Source organism: Malaya genurostris, chromosome 1 (assembly GCF_030247185.1).
Source record: "Malaya genurostris strain Urasoe2022 chromosome 1, Malgen_1.1, whole genome shotgun sequence".
Taxonomy (NCBI): domain Eukaryota; kingdom Metazoa; phylum Arthropoda; class Insecta; order Diptera; family Culicidae; genus Malaya; species Malaya genurostris.
Genome location: NC_080570.1, coordinates 12191767 through 12209902, shown reverse-complemented (window position 1 = coordinate 12209902; position 18136 = coordinate 12191767). Strand labels below are relative to the sequence as shown.

Genomic DNA, 18136 nt, shown 5'->3' with positions numbered 1-18136 from the left:
ATTTCACTACCTGGACTGAGAGGTATCTAATTGGGGAACAACAGGATTGCTAATAGATCATCATTTGTGTTAGGATGAGGAATTTTAATCGAGTTACGTTGAATAATTTAAGCGATATATGAAAAGCTACGGTTGATTAAAATTGCCTGAAACCAAATAAACGGTTATGTATTGCGGGTAATTTTATGTACTGTTAAATAATTACTCATGGTTTACCTGGTATCGCAAATGAAGTTCAGCGAAAAGAGCTGAGGTTGAAAAAAAAAAATTTTTTTATTGGATAGCAATTAAACTCAATTGGAGAACGTTTTACACGCCATTGAAACCGAACTCAGTAATATTTTTACCGACTTTCACTCAACAGTCAACTGAATGGTCCCGCAATCAGTTCAGTTCAATCACTAGATACGATCTATAATAAAATGAGTGATTACACCGAAAAATTGAATGATGATAGCTTGAAAATTAAATAAATGTTCCGCTCATAATTTTTTTCCGAATGACACGTTGACAGGACAGTTGTGTGTATTAAATGCATATGGGAGTACAATTTATTTCGATATGTACGATTGATTAAAATTTGTTGATTTGGCAGGTTGTTTTTTTTAAAGAAGGGCAAATCTAACATTGACGTAAAAATGGAACAAAACAACTTTGGTTTCGATTTCTATTTAGAAATTATCGTATCGCCCTGTTGGTTGGCATGGAACACGGAGGGCGAAACTTACGTAAACAGATGGAACGATCCGCAGATCCGTAGAAAATATTCGAATCCGTAGATCTACGGAGATTTCCGTAGATCTGACATCGCTGCATCTCGGTGAAGTTTTGTCGAGATTCGAGTAAGTAAAATTACAATTCGACATCAGCTGTTTTTCAAAGAAGGGCGAATCTTACAAAAGTAAACAAATCGAAATTCTCTCTCCAACGAACAAATACTTCAAAATCCAACAGTTTTGTCCAAAAATTCGGATTTTACGAAGTCTCTATCTTAGTAATGCAAAGAACTATAAAGGGCGAAACTATCGTTCCATCTGTTTACGTAAGTTTCGGCCTCCGTGTTCCATGCCAACCAACAGGGCGATACTTCAAAGGTGAAACTCATTTTATGTTGATTTATTCAGTGGAGATCAGTTCAGTCATCGATTTATCAAAAATTGATCTGATAATATACGATAATTTCTAAATAGAAATCGAAACCAAAGTCGAAATATTCATCGATGTTTTGTTCCATTTTTACGTCAATGTTAGATTCGCCCTTCTTTAAAAAAAAACAACTGCTTTATGTCTTATTAGTGTTGATTTCATGCTCGTTCAGTTCTATCGCCTAATGCCTATAGTTACTTGCATAACACGCTTTCATCATAAAGTATGACCTAAATACGAATGATAACAATTTTGAGGAAAATTTCCAACCCATTGATACTTGAACATAACTGCCCTCTTTATACGCGGCTGGCAGTTTTCCCTCCAGGCCAGAAATTTTTGCCGGAATTCGACCTGAATTCTGACAAGAGTCTGGCAGCAATGAAACCGTTATAATATTCTGTTTCAAATTTTAAAACTAACATAAATTATGCACCTAGAACTAGTACACTCCTGAATATGCCCACAGCGGGTGGATGTTTTCTATGGGAGACCTACAAAAGAACTGAAAATGGAACAAACGTAACCTCAGCAAGCCGCTCTATTTTTTTATATATATTTGAATCACGAGTCACGCAGAGAAAAAAAATTGTAAAGATAACTTATTTCTGATTTCACACAACGAATTTTTTGATTGAAATAGTGACAATAGAAAATCTGGGTTGATTTAGCAAATATTGATTTTAGAAACTACAAAACATGACAATTAATTTTTCTCAGCGGATTAGTTTGTTTCAAGTGACATTTTGATAAAAATAACAAATATTTTACTTGAGCCTTCCTATCAATTTCTTGACAAATAATTTCACAGTTGAAAAATTAGTTTTAAATTACCGAATTTTAGATGTAGTTAACAATTGTTGCGCTTTAAATTCACAAACCTTTTAGTTGAAATAAATTTCCTTGAATCTTGTTATATAAACTAACGCTTTTATTTTTTGAAATCATTAATTTTTGTTTGTTTTCAAAATTAACATGATTTCTTTCAAACATATTTACAAGGTAAATTTTGATACTACTTTTATTTTGATTTATATTCGTTTTCAAATTTCTGAAAAGCATTTTTTTAATTGAATTATATAGGGTAAGGGCTCCCTATTTCATCTCATTTGTAAGGACGTCGCCTTCAAACCCTGATTTAGCCACTAAAATCACTGTAACTATTTCATATTACTGCTTCATTCGCCTTGCTCCACGTTGAGAATAGATTCACATTTCTTGAAAATTCAACTAATATTTATAAAACAGCTAAAAACACTAATGATGTTTTCACAACTCTGCTCCTAATTTCATCTCAATGGATTTTTATCCATCCTATCGTTGATCTTTTATTCATCCTATAAGTTAGCAATGGCGACAGCAATCACAACAAAATATTCCACTATTACACTCTCATCTGCATACGCATGGCTGCCAGATGGCTGACTAAACGCTGCCAGCTGGAAAAATATGGCTGAGCAGACATTCTGGTGACCGACTGCCTCACCGCTGCCAGATATACAACTCGAACGATACAACCGTACCCACCAGGATTTTTCCACATTATTATTATTGGTAAAAAATTTACTCGTTCAATTATCTAATTAATGGGGCAATGGCTTACGGAGATCTAAAGAACTATCTTTTAACATCATTTTATTAGGGAAAACAGATAGAACAGATATACACTTTCTATGCAAAGTAATACATATTTTCTATAAAAATATCTGGCATCTCTGTGCACAGCCGATGAAACACACACACACACACACTTCACAGCGTTATGTTGGCGTATAGCAGAATGAAACCAGTGCTACTAGATTTGCCACAATGGTTATTTCATTAGCATTTAACACGTTCTTTCTGGTAATATTCGAAGCTGAAACAGTTTTATTGAAATATTAATATCAATAATATAATTAAGCTAATATCACGGATACCAAAAACATACTTTTTGATGATAATTTGAAGAAGATAAACAATTTTTGTTTTGTAACATTATGAGATAACTTGGCAACTTTGCGAAACCAAATGAGATGAAAACAAAGCGCAATCAAGTGAACGAAGTGAAAAACTTTCATCTCATATTTTTTAAGACTTTTATTGCTTGTCGGGTAACTTTTGAAGTTTTTAATCGTTAACTAAACAAGTGGCAAGTGAACATAAGTAATTATAAAGTCATCCAGCATTCAATGGTAGTGTAATTGTGCGAAATAGTGATCATGTTTTGAGACGAATCGATTAGTAGATATTCAGAAACATGACGAACTGTAAATCTTGAGACGAAAATATGTCCTAAATTGAAAAGTGAGTTTATTTTATATGAAAAAAACGATCACCGAAGAATTTAAAACCATTTCTTTCAATAGGAAAGCGTGACAATAGCTTTTCAAATCATTTTAAAACATTTCACAGTTTGCTTCCGGTAGGTTGTAAAATATTATTCATGTTCAAAGTTATGAGGTGAAGGGATGAGATGGAAATAGGAGCTCAGATGAAATAGGGAGCCGTTGCCCTACAAATCCATTTTTTTTAATTTCCATAGCATCCAACGATTCGGCGCTCCATTAGTCCGATCAAGACAGAGATTCTGCATCAAGTATTGTTTTTAAACAAAATTTGTTATGTAATGTTATGTATTTTTCCAAAATATTCTTAAATATCTATACACACGATTCGAATTGTTGAAACGAGCAGATGAAATTTTTCTTAGAAAACGCTTACCAACTTTTCCGCCGCACAAAAAACGCTGTGACTTATTCAGGTGGAAAGAAATCGCTCTGGTTTACAAGAAATTAAACTATTACGGTTCATTTAAACAGTACACTTAGTTGTATCATTACACAAATATGGTCTTTGATAAATTGAATCTATTTTCTTTTTAACATAAAGACATAACGGGCGGCAACTAAAATTTTGGAATTTCCTTCTCAAGCTGTCAAAAAAAGACAAACATACTTGGAGAAGATCTGATTTATTGAAATTAAAGAAACATTGTTCATTGTTGAAAAACAATTAATGAACATTTGAAAACGGTCCGTAATCGGATGTTCGGCGAAGCTTCCGTTTGATGTCGGAACAGGAGCGTTGTACGGCCTTCATGTCAACCTTGCGAATGCATCTCTTGACTCTTCTAATCAACTGTTAGCAGCTCTCCAGTTATTTTTGTACACCAAGGAGCTCAAAGCCCCAAATAAATCTTCGATTGGGCGACACTGAGGTAGATTTATCGGGTTGTGGTTTTTGGGTACAAATGGGATCGAATGGGTATTCAGGAACGAATGTGTTTTTTGGCGCAATGCGATGACGCTTTATCCGACCAAAACACGTATTGTCTATCAGCATGATGTTTTTGATAAAAACGAGATCAAAACTTTCTACAAACATTCGTTCTGGTACACATCTTGATTGATTGCCAACCCAGATGGCTTGAACCATGGCTTAGAAATGCCTTTCTCGGATATGACAATGTACAGCATCACTTTCTGTTCAAACTTATGTTTAAACTAATATTTTATGTTCGGGTGTACAGTAGAACTATCCGTTGAATAGTATCGATCGTTTGCGGGAATCTGCGTTTTCGAAAGAGGAAAGTAACTTTCGTCGTCCAAAACAAAACTTTTTCCGGAAAAAAATTTAATCAACCAGCGGCATTGGGAATTCAGCGTTGAAATCTGTGCGTCAGTATATCCCGGGGCTCGTGTCTTCTTTCGGTACTTTATTAATGTTTTCAATGTTTTGCAGATGTACTGGTGAGAACAATTGAACTTTTTTGCGGCATCCCTTTGACTCAGTGAATCCTTGTTGTTGAAGGCACGAGAAAGAGAACGAAGTCCTTTTGCGTCCATAATTTTGGCTGGTCTTCCACTACCTTCCTTACGAGCAGTTGTTGGGCATCTTAGGATATTGTAAACTGTCGAAGCCGCAACATTTTTGCTTTTAAAATGTTGTACAGTATACTATTTGCCGAGATTTCTGTGCAGTTCGTAGAACTGTACAATGTGCTCGTGAAATACTTCTTATTCCGACGGCATTTTGAGCAAAACTAGCAAGCATGAACAAAACAGAAAATACGAGCACACTCTTAGTTCTTTCTGAGCTAGTTTGTTGTTAAGCATACAGGCCTCGAAAAAATTCCAAAATTTTAGTTACCACCCGTTATCAGAATCAAATCAACGTGAACGTTTCGATAATATCAAACCAACTTTGGTTGACTCATAATAAATATTTAGTTTATTTCTACAAAAAAACTCAGCATGAGCAAATATATTTTTCATTTGGTTAGACCAAAATTCTGATTCAAATCAAACAGTGATCGTTATTGATGTTGAAGAGAGAAATTGGTTCAAAACAATCATATTCGAGCTTTAAATGAACATAAATCAAATTCAAAAATCTGCTAACTGTTTTGTCATTTTAAACATGCCCCATTTCTCTGCGTGATACAACGTTGCACGGGTTGCCAGTTTTTCTTGTTATAATTTCCAGAATAAAATTTAAAAAACTGACATAGAGTATGCTTCAAGAGCTGAAGCACTCCTGAACATGTCCTAAGTATCGCCAGCATGCCGTTTTAGTTTAATTTTGTCATGAATACGATTTACTTTACTTTGGGTCGCTTCTTAAAAACTCTTTAATCCACAGATACATGGTAGTTCCCATAGACAATACGAGTAGTAAAAATTGAGCTATTCATAACAATACACTAGAACTTTATGACTTGATGAATCCGATCAGTTATTAGGAATCTCATATAATGCTTTTTGCCTTTCTCATAACCTATGCAATCACTGTGAAAACCGACTTTTGAACCGAGGCCCGGAGGGCCGAGTGTCATATACCATTCGACTCAGTTCGTCGAGTACGCAAAATGTCTCTCTCTCTCTGTGTGTGCGCGCGTGTGTGTGTATGTGTGTGTGTGTATGTGCGTATGTGTGTATGTAATCGAACCGATTTTCACAAACTTAGATTCAAATGAAAGGTCTTGTGGTCCCATACGTAATTCCTGAATTTCATCCGGATCCGGAAATACAGGGAAAAGTGTGTTAAAAATTTTTTACCATCACTGAAAGGGGCGAAATCCATAAAAAGTTTTATAAATCGACCTCAAATCTTCTTAAATTGATAGTTTTTATCAGTAGACGGTCAAACAAACTGATTTTGATTATTCTTTTATGAATCGAAGACAATTATTTTGAAGTACACCTCAGTATTATATATGATAGTGTGATAGATATGAGAAAGGCATCATTTACTCCACTAGGTTGATTAAAACAGGTTTTTTTTTTAAATATTCTTATGAATTTCGTGTTTCTAAATTCAAACAGCCATACCCTTATGAATTAGTCATTTTACTTACAGTATCGTGAAAAATGCAATTATTCCGATTTTCGGTAAGATTCTGCATAAACGTATTTCTATTATGTTTGTTTACTTTCTTTATAATAAATTGGTATAGTTTTCGCTCAAACTAAATTTTTTTTTTCGAAGTATGGAAAAGCATGTCAGTTTTATTATTATTCACGTTATTCAGTTATGGCTTTGAAATTACTCACTTGTCTTTTTTTTTTAAACAGATCCGCTGTACTTAAAACTGATTTGGGTATATACCGTATTGGATTCTCGTTGGTTCTAATGTCACAGATAGGTTTTTCGTTTGTCATATACTAAATTGTATTCTTCTCACTCACCTGAGAAAAAGTTGTTTGCACGTCACGAGATTTTCGAACTAAAGCTGAGAGGATCATGTTCGCAAGAACACAAATAATAAAACCGCCGAATCAGCACACTTCATTCCCATTGTCATGCCACTTTTCAAATACGCAACTGAATAATTGGATTAAACTGTCATGCGAGTTATTCGAAAATGAAGCTTAGCCATTGTCTGCACTGAATGAATCGGAGATTGGGGAGATTAAGCTACCTATCGCGATAGGTTTGAATTTTTCCACTACCATGTAAGCTAAGCTTTCTGTTTGATGTTACTTTTAGGATGCGATCTCAAATTTAAATCTCTATAGCTTGTAAGGATTAGATGGAAAAAGACACGGTCGAGTTCGTTTTTCAAATGTCAAACAAAAAATTGTCACTTCTTTATAAATTTCACAAACTAATGCAAATCGTATTAATTTACAATCAACTTGTATCGTCGTACGTGTGTATCAAACAACCCATTTCGAATGTTATTTCGTAGGGAACGAATGTGTACAGTAAACAATCGTTCCAAGAACCGTTATTCAATTGTTAACTGCATGTATGCAATTGAAAACTGGGAAATACAACCAACAACAAATATTATTGTGAACGTGTGTTGATTTTTACTCCTCCAACTTTTTTTGAGTGATTTCAATAATGTATTAGAGCTAATTCAGCCGCTGGAAATTGTATCTGGTAGATGAATAATATTTCCAGAGATCCCAGTTAAAAATTTCAAATATCTTCAGACAGAATTGCAAAAGTCTATATCTTCGAAAAAATGTCTGCGGCTTCTATTTCTCTATTAAGTATGATACACTTGGCTTGGCGAGCAAAAAAAGTATAAAAAAGTCTGCAACAAAAAATGTCTGCAGTACTTTATAAGAAATCTGCAAATTTGCAGACAAATCTTCAGACCTGGCATTTCTGAATGTGACTGAAACTGGAACGGACAGACAGTTATCGCCAGCTGCTCGTTTCAGCTTTATTTATTCGAACAATTCTCATATGTCAAATTTAAAACTGATATACGCGCTCGTTCTATTTTTTTCTATTCTCGAAACACAAGTAAAATGCAGTAAAATCAGTATAAGGACATTTTCAGTAGTGTACTAGGTCTAAATACATAATTTCAATCAGTTTTAAAATTTAAATCTAGATTTTATAACAAGAAAAACAGTCCCAGTAGTGTTCTACTTGTGTTTCAAATATAGAAAAAATAGGATGCCGTTCCAGTATGCCAGTTTTGAATTTGACAGAAGAACTGTTCGAATAAATAAAACTGGAACGGATTGCTGGGGATTCGTTTGTTCCAGTTTCAGTTTTTCTATGGATCTCTCATATAAAACTTCCAGCTGCTGAATTTACTCTAAGACTTGAACAAAAGATTAATATTAAACTTTTCATAAACCACTCATCAGGAGGTAGGCACGAACTGAGAAAAAAATAATGTCATGCGATACTTGCGAACCGAAAATAGCGCAGGAATTCAGTCGAAATGATTTATGGAAGATTAAATGTCACTTATCGTTAAGCCTCATGAAAAAACGAGAATATTTTTCATACGGTATCGCATGCACCATCAGTTCTGAATACAATCGGATCTGAATGCATCCTTCGTGATCTGATTTGAATCTATAATGCTTTTGGGTGGCAGCTGAATCCTTCGCCTGTAGTCTTTTAGTTTGTATTTAGATTAGGATATGATGAATATTTATGGCTTGTCAGTTTACCGCAAACATTTCCTATTCCGAGCCGAAGCCTTTCTGCTTTCGGCAAGATTACTTCGTGTAGGATCCAAGATTAAGATAATAAGGTCGGAATGTTTGTGCCGCCATTTGAATGCATTAACGAATTTTTTTTTTCTCGAAAGAAATCCATGAACTAAAACCTGACATATGCCTTGGAAATGGGTGCATAGAGATAGGAGTATTAAATTTGGTACTTTGCTTCACAAATATGTAGACGCTTTTATTCAAATTTGTTTCAAGACATCGTCTACAATGCTGGTGGAAGGAATTTTATTCCAGAGCAATAAGATAGAAGCGGGAAGCTGGGCTGTTTTGTTTGCAACACTTGTAAGATAACACAAAAATTTGCGAATGCTATATGATGATACTATTTTTGGGACTGTCATTCAAACAGTTTAATTAAAAGTATTTTTTTCATTAGGGCAATTTATGACACTGGCTATAAACTAATTGTTCAACAATTTTTCACTAATTCCATCATGGCACCAAAAATCCGGATATGTAATTGCGTCAATGTGGGAGAGTTACATATCAGATGCTATGAAGTACCGTAATCGCATTCATACAAATCGCACGAATAATATTCAACACGTTCTGATCAGAATACTGTAATGATGTTTGGAAAAATGCAGTAGACATTTTGACATTTTCAGATTCAAATCTAGTAAAAATGCTATTTTCTGAGCACAAGTTTGCAAGCTTCACCATCAGCACATACATTTTCATTAATACCAAAATGGCTGAGTACCCATGAAAAGTAAACAGTATTTGAGATGCAGAGGTCTTAGATTTGAGTTCGACATGCGATCACAAGCAGTGCAGTAAAACTTCATTCAATTCAATTGAAACTGAATGTGGAACACCTTGACGATCTCTCTACTGCAGTAAACTTCACTCTCTGACACACACACAATGTTTGCTGACGGCTCGAACGGGCAGCATTCAGTTCATCACTCGTTTCTCTTCAATCGCGGCTCAGTTTAACCACCGTCAGTTGATCTCTTGAAGTAACAAAATATCTCTTTCAATAGTGTGAGAGCGGCCTTCAAATGAAGTTCATGTAAACATTCTAATTGGTTCAAGAAAATAGATGAACGACAAACCAGATAGCTGAAATATCAATCACAGAATACACATAAATTAATTGTTTCCTCCTTCAGTTTTCATTTTTAATACTTTACTCCATTTATAATTATATTCGTTCGAACTTGCTTACTACCAAGAGCAAAGACAATGAAGCAGGTAGGCTACTTGGCACTTGCATCCTGGGAGCTTCACTTGAAAATGGCAGCAAAAGTCAAATGAATTAGTAGGGATATGCTGACGGTCGGCGGCTATAAATTTCATTTTCATCTTATATTATTCGATTGAAAATGAAGTTTTACCGCACTGATCACAAGATTCGACCGTGGATCATTCTTTGTGAGTGCCTTTGAAACTACCTATCTGTAGAAACCAAATTGAATTCGCTTAACACAGATTCTCTGCTGAAGTACCCGATTGTACCCCGCACAGAATCGCGTAGATTTCTGCTTGGAGTACAGTACAGTATCCACCAAGTGAACGAGACTGCTCTAGTCTCATTTCGCGTTAGTAGACACCAGCAGAAGCACGCCAATCCAACAGAGAACCGTCAAGAAAGATCATTGTTACGGTCGTCGCTGAATGGTGGTTTTGTATTCTAAATGGCTATAGCGTTGAAGTTCCATATAAATAAATGATTATGATTACAGTGGCATTTCATCGGATTTATGTGACAGTATAATACCTATCTTAAACTTTTTCTAATTTAGTTTTCCAAGAAAATTTAGTTTTCCAAGAAAAAATTGATATTGATTTTTAATCAATTAAACGTGCAACACATTTTATCATGCTTTGGCTCCCCCCTGGATGACGGCACTCGAGGCGATCGTCTCACTCGCATCACCCTCACTACGGCACTGTACTTCTATGTTATTATGGTTGTGTTAGGCTTACTATTTTTGTTACAAAACACTGGAAACTTAACACCAGAAATGTATACTGTTGTTGGGAGACGCAGGTATGTTGATTTAGTTACTTTCGAATAAATTAGAAAATCTTGAATACCCGAAACAACAGCCACACTATCCGTAAGGACAACAATGATGAAGGCGGATACAAAGAGTACCAATTTGCCTATCTGTACTCCCTTCATTTAGTTCCAGATCAGCTCTAGCTTTGTTATTTCGAAAACAGATTTCATTAACAGCTAACAAATTAGGGATAAATCTTTAGTACCATTTCTTGAAACACATTGTTCGTACTTTCAAGCACACTTCCAAGGAGAATTACTCCTCCTATGCCCACTGTTTTAATGAAATAGTTGTCGAATGTAAAATGAATTTAAAATAAAAATTCTAATAGATAATTCATATAATAATCTTCATCTAGTAGATAGGGTCCGCCATCTAACTTTTTTTCACTAGCGGTTATTTCTACATTGGTAACCTTAATGTCACTTCTGATTTGTCAGAAACATAGTTTTATCCTTCCGCTGAACGAAAATGGTCGTGTATACGCTTGAGGAACGCGTGAAAATGGTGCAGTTTTACTTTGAAAATCAAAGAAGACTTCAAGAAGACGCCAATTTTTGCCAAAAAATCATCTTCTCGGATGAGGCACGTTTTGATCTCGGCGGATATGTTAATAAGCAAAATTGTCGCGTCTGGGGGACGGAAAACCCGCACGTTATCATGGAGAAGCCAATGCATCCTAAGAGAGTGACGGTTTGATGCGGATTTTGGTCTGGCGGCATCATTGGGCCATTTTTCTTCGAAAATGAGGCAGGAGTCGCCGCCACGGTCAATGGCGAGCGGTACCGCGCCATGAATAGCGATTGGTTCATCCCGTTACTTGAAGAGGAAGACTTGGACACCATTTGGTTCCAACACAGTCTTCGAAGATCGAATTATCAGTTGAAATTTGGATGTCGTTTAGCCACCGGAAAACGGATAAACCGTTTGTGTTTTATAGCATGTTTAAAAAAAAACAAGTTACATGGCGGACCCTGTATATTATAATGCAATATGGATCACTTTAACGAATTCAATACAAATCGAAAAAGACATCACAGTAACACCATCTCGTGACGGAAAAAGCTATTAGTTCAGCCATGTTTAACAGTTTGCGTTTAGCGTGCACCCGGAAATAAAATGTCAAAAATAATTGAGCATGATGCCCACATAGAGGTGTGAACTTTTTAATATTGAAATGAGTTTTTTTCTGACGAAAGTAAATATCGCCTATAAATAATGTAGAATAACACTTTTTTAGACCTATCGTCTTCACCCTCAAGAGTTATAAAGCAATATTCAACTTTGCTCAGGAATGTTATGAATAGTGCTGAAAAGACGAAACCTATAGGCTGTGAGGGCGATGTTTGACAGATCACTTCTGATATATAGAATATATCAACAAAATTAAAATGAAATGAACGGTGTATTACAAGCTACTTTGATTGCGATATTTTTTACATTGAATTCAAACTAACTGCACATTATCTTTTCTCTCCGGAAAAGTTAGAATGTAAAAGAAAATTATCATTTTTATTAATTGTCTATGAATTAAAAGTTCATATACTAAGCGATCTGCCCCTTGCTGTGAACTGTTTTGTGAATAGTTTACACTTTTAGTCAAAATTTGAAATTTCGATAAATAGAAGTTGAATTTCATTCAACAGACGAACCATTAAAAAATTCGACTAATAGAAAGTTTGTTTAGCTCTGAAAAAAAAGTTAATAAATGAGTTAAGTATGATGATAAGTGCAATACAGTAAGCATAAAAACTAGTTATAAAGCAAAGTCTTGGCATTACATTCCTTTTGTGGAATTTGGCCTTTCTGTTCCGACAAACTTCGCAGCTACGATTCTACTGACAAAAAACAAAAAAAAAAACTAGTTCTTCTTATTAATTTTACTTCAATTGATAGTTCTCGTTGAGGCGAATTGCAAGTTACGTTTGATTTATATACTAAATTATTTTGTTTTGAAGCATTTATTTTTTTATTAAACAACCTGATATTGTGTATTTATATCACAGACTAACAGACATGACAGTATGAGTAAATTCTTATAAAAAATAATGTTTCGTGATGCACTAGTTCCACCTATATTATACTGCGCGAACTATTTACTATCGGTACACCCCTTGTGTTATGTAAAAGTTAATTTACTAGTTGATTCCCCCTCGTTTGTCAACACCGATCAGCTGCTTGCAGGGATGCCTGATTGCATCATAATATTTGGAAATGAATCGTCACAGTAAATTATTATATTACGTTAATAATATATTAAACTTTTTAGCGATGTTGGAAGGTAACCATTTATTTTTCTCAACATTGTTCATCTAGACTATTTTTTATTGTGTTGGTAATTTTCACCCGAAATTAAGTGGCGGCAGATCAGAAGCAAGTAAATATTGCCACTAAACGGGTTCGATTTTGTATTGCGTTGAAGGATGAGAGGTAGGCACAATTTTGTATATAGTTTTGGCAATATGTATTAAATCTGTATCCTGCATGAAATTCGCATACAAATGCAAATACATATCAATACATTACAGGTAATTCTGTATAAATGGCAACTCTGTTGGTAAATGAAAAAAATAAACACAGTCTAGATGACAGACAGGATGTTTTTGATAGGGTAACGTGGCGCCATCATGACACATGTGAGTACTGTCCCAAATAAAGGAATGTTCGAAATGACAGTTAAAATGATTGAAGAATCTAATTTGAGTGTCCTGTCTGTTAGTCTGTGTTTATATCACTGGAACCGTAATCATTATCACAGTAAACATGAATACAAATGGATTGTTTTTTCAAATCAAGAAATTGTAATACTTTATTCGGAAAGGTTGGTAAAATTCTGGAACTAGCATTAGGATTAATTTGTTTAGTTATGCGTGCACATTTCACCCATATTTATATCAATAGGGATTTTTATAAAACAATGTTTTCTCCTCCCAGTTAGTATCAGATGGCGATTCCAAACCGTATTTACAGCTTATTTTTTCGTGCAGTTGATGTTTGATTCAGTGCACTGATTGGGAAAGCTGTTATAATTACATTGAAAAATTTGTAGTGTATTAGTAACCTTCTTTGACACCGCACTTTTCTGTGATGTCCCTCGTGAATCGCAAGAGTGACCAATATTGATATACAATATGTTTGCTTATAGTAAACTCCAAATGGATGTATTGTTGCTTGCGATTTTTTTTCCAATCATATCCTTGAGCAACGTGTTGAATAATTTTCAGAAAAAAAACACAAATCGGAAGCGTTGTCAATTGTCAATTTTATGAACAGGCTTGATATTGGTTTCCAAATTACCGTGATCAGTAAACAGCCATTGTGAAAAGACAATATTTTCTTTGTCGTTTGATTCTGTTCGCATTGTGAGTTCCGTTTCAATGTATTCTTTGGAAGCACAATTTTTACACGATGGAGGCAACCAATTGCAATGGAGATATTTAATCTGAGTTGGAATGGTACCAATTCCAAATCTCATTTTCCAAGTAACTCTTATTAGTCAATTAGCAGTAAACATGATGATGACATTCCGCCATCGTTACAGCTTAACGCAAAAATGAAATGCTTAGAGATTGACTATCACTACAATTTAATGGAAATTGCAACAGATTTTGAAATTCCCGGCGCAGGCTCCAGCAATGTTCTCATTACGGCATACTTTCTCTCGTCTGTCCTCCAGATTCCAACAACCTTCAGCTCAATGCCGTTCCCGAGCCCGTTTGTGGACAAATCTCGCTAATGCTGGATAATTGCTTCTACAACACGACGCCTAAGGTGGCCGCCGATCTGCTCTATACGGTCAAAATTCCGGAATCTGTGGAGGAAATCAGCAGCCGTTGTCTGTAAGTAAGCCCCGAACCCCGAACGGCAATGAAAAACAACTCAATTATAAGGCTTGGGCCACTAATCGAATCACAAATCACGTTTTCTCCTTCCCGCCAGGGTGTTCAACCGGGGCATGGACTGCGTGCAGCATTATCTGAAAGTTTGCGTGGACACAAAGGAACGCAAAATCATCGAGAATGAGGTGTACGGTGCCAAAAAGCTGTACGAATTCCTGTGCCAGGATAAAACATTCCAACGAGGTGAGATGTTTCTCGTAAATCATACCGACGACGTCACTCAAAACAATGCACGTTTAATTCTAAACATTTGTTTTCCAGAGTTCTTGAAGCACAAATCCTGCTTCCATCACATGCACGATGACTGGGACTCGTGCTCCAGTAAATTTGTCAACATTTTGAAGGATGAAATGGCCCGGACTACTAAGCAGTCCTACAATGTTCAGTACATGCATTTCTGCTGGTAAGTAGGCCTTGAAGAAATAATGCTCGATACACGCTCGTTCACTGTTACTCTAAAATGAGTACAGTTTCACTCATTTTCGCAAAAAGTGGAACTACTGTATTTATAAGCAAAGCTTTAATTAGATTGAATAATGTTTCGTACCGTCGTCAACAATTGATTTATGAATTTTCTGTATCACAATCTCGCAGCTTCATACAAGAGAGGCTTCGATTGACATCGATAATACAATTTCTTCCTCACGTACCGAATCGTGCCACTTGAAATATTTAATTAATCGTATTTCCTTCTTTTCACGGATCCGTTGCAGCGCCCGCTTCGGTTACGAGAACTGTGTCTTCACCAGTGCCCAGTACAAGTGCAAGCTGGAGTCGGCGGTGTTTCTGAAGAAAATCGCCAAGCTACTTTCCACCGACCGGCACTTCCTGAACTGTGATAGAATCGAGAGCGAAATTTGCTCTTCCGGTCGACGACTACAGCCCCCGGCGGCGACGGTGACGGCACTCTTTACCGTGACGACGGTACTGGCACTAATGGTTCTACTGACGACGCCGTCGTCGATGTCCGGGCTCCGATAGGACCGCTGGTTCTGGAATCCAATTGAAGCCAACCTGTTTACGCTTTAGGACACCGGCTGTTTGCGGCGATAGTCTGTTGTTCGGTGTCGGACGCGGTTCTGGTCCTTGAAATATGTTACAAACCGACGTGTAAAGCGAACATATTTAGAACCAATACGGTAGAAGAATTTTAAACTTTGAAACACACAAAAGTGTTTACCGAAGGGCCACCCAGCACGTAGGGAGTGTAGAATAATTTTCGAATCTGAGAGAAATGTTGTAATTAAAGGGTTTTCCCATGGGAAAACATTAAAAATAACTGTGACTTGACCGTCCGGGTACGTACGATCTGTTTTGGAAAACGAAATTAAAAATAACCAAGCAAGAAACCATCAGTTGAAAAGCAGAATGCTTTTCCCGATGATTGTTGTCCTTCTAGCTATTGAGCATTATTTGTCGTAGGTAAATAAAACTTTATTTATTGCTGTAGAACATTTTAACGTACACTGTATTAAACGGTTCGTATAGTATCGTTGCTGTGATCAAGCGTATTTTGTATGGAAAATCAAAAAGAAAGCATCTCAAGTATAGTTCCATTCATATTATGTGAACGAATGTTTTCCTATTTCTTATGAAAGCAACCGAAAGCCCAAAATTTCCCCGTATTAATTAAGTTCATCAGTTTTCGTCGCCTCAGGAAACCGGTTCCGATTGCCTAACTTTTGCGTTCCATCTGTTTCGTGGCGCTGGTGTCATCCGAAAAAATGTGACGAATATTTCATCCAAGTGTGCCATTGATGAGCCAGCTTCTAGGGTTTTTGACAGCTCAACCGACAAGCGCTCGACAGAGTTTGCTTTGTTTTCATCTCGAAATAAAATCATCATCGTTTACAATTTTACTCCGACGAAATTAGTGTTTCAGACAGCTCATTTACAACAAGGACCGCGTCAAGAAGTTTGGTTTATTTTTCTGACACTTTCTTTTTTTTGTGATTTAAAGCCGGATGTGGAAAGCTCAAATTAGAGATTTGGAACGGATAATAGAGAATAATAACTTACTAACCGAAATTTGTTATCAAATCTAGCTTCTTTGAATTAATTAAATGAAACTTACTCTTATGCTCAAATTTGACGAATTTTAGGTACTACAGAGAATACGAAACAACATAATTCTTTCTCCATGCCATCAGAAATATGATCAACAATTTTTGATTTATTATTCAACAGTGTGAGAAAACCACGAATAATTCAAAAACTTCGCTTTCTCAAACTTTTGGAAACAATGAGGAAAACTCATCACGCTTGCTTGTCTTCTTCGTCTCAGCCCCGATGTTCAACTGAACGTATACAAAGGGTAATCCAAGGACAAAATTCTGAAATTTTGTTACAGATTACATTAATTAAAACTGTGACAATTCTTCACACTGAAACAGAATATAGATACTTTTTCATGATATAAAAGAGATACGTCACATAAGAAACGTTTGTTTAATTTAAATTATATGAGCAAAAATTAGAATAACTTATCGTTTTCGCATCAACTTTTACTTCAAAAATGTCGTACACACCAAATTATTTTTACAGATTTCGGTAAAGTTTTACTAATTTTCAAACAGCTGAAAATTCAGTAATTCTAGGACAGGACCTAGTCTCTTCTTATTCCGGTTGCTCCCTGTTATAAATAATGCATTCCTCGCGATCACTGTTGCCAGTAGAGATAATTATTCGTTCTGAAAAGTTTCTCCCCTTATAACACGCGATTATTTATAATTTGAAAACACTTAGACAAATGTTATATCAATCAAAAATATAATTCTAAATTTATTTTCATCAGATGCTTGTTTTAAAGAACCAGTTTAGTAGAAACAGTTTGATAAATTTTTCTAAAACAAAGTTTTGGGTATTTAATATCCAAAATATTCAATTTGAGAAAAATACTAACAAATAGAAGTATCCAAAGGTTTGGTGCTATTCTCAAGTACAACTAACATAATCAATATTCTCGTCCATATCACACTTCGTGATTTCAGGCTTTCTCTTTGTATCATCCAGTGATTGTTAAATGTACTCGTATACTTTCCACATTGACAGGACTTAAAAACAAATTGAATTAATAATTTTAAAAAGATGATTCGAAAAACAAAATATGCACATTTCAAACTACATTGTTACCGACGATACTGGCAACACTTTTTCTACCACCCTGCAGTAATATTAATTTCAACAACTTGTACTCAACCAATCACGAGCTGGTCCGAAACTGGTCCTAGAAGTGGATTAACAATTGTCCCGTCCTAGATTCAGTAAAAGTTTCATTAGCCGAAAGATCGGTAGAGCTGCACTACACGCTTATAAATAGTTACTCAAACATGAGTAAGAACCCACTCATCTACAGAAAAAGTGGAACAACTCTAATTTACACTAACTCCGTAGTTACAATAATTTGAGTTCTTCCACTTGAAATGAAATTTGGGTAAAATCTACTCATTTATTCAGTAATGCTTTATTTGTACATGAGCCAAAAATTGAGTAACTGGCACTCGAATTTTGAGAGAAATTCTATTTCACATATATCAAATTTGCATGTTTATTTATTATTCCGTTTGCAATTCATTTTTAACTTCGAGCCATCATATCCAGTGGCGGTCGCTTG

At 35.5% G+C, this 18136-nt stretch overlaps 1 protein-coding gene across 1 annotated transcript in view; it reads left to right on the top strand.

Moving 5' to 3' along the window:
* The window catches only part of LOC131432669 (uncharacterized), a 33427-nt gene extending 17355 nt beyond the window's left edge, over nucleotides 1–16072 (top strand). The window contains exons 2-5 of the mRNA XM_058599076.1: nucleotides 14301–14463; nucleotides 14564–14706; nucleotides 14785–14926; nucleotides 15237–16072. Of these exons, the coding sequence (XP_058455059.1) occupies nucleotides 14301–14463; nucleotides 14564–14706; nucleotides 14785–14926; nucleotides 15237–15504 (716 nt within the window). The 3' untranslated portion in view covers nucleotides 15505–16072. The remainder of the gene's footprint in view (nucleotides 1–14300; nucleotides 14464–14563; nucleotides 14707–14784; nucleotides 14927–15236) is intronic.
* Nucleotides 16073–18136: the final 2064 nt, after the last annotated feature.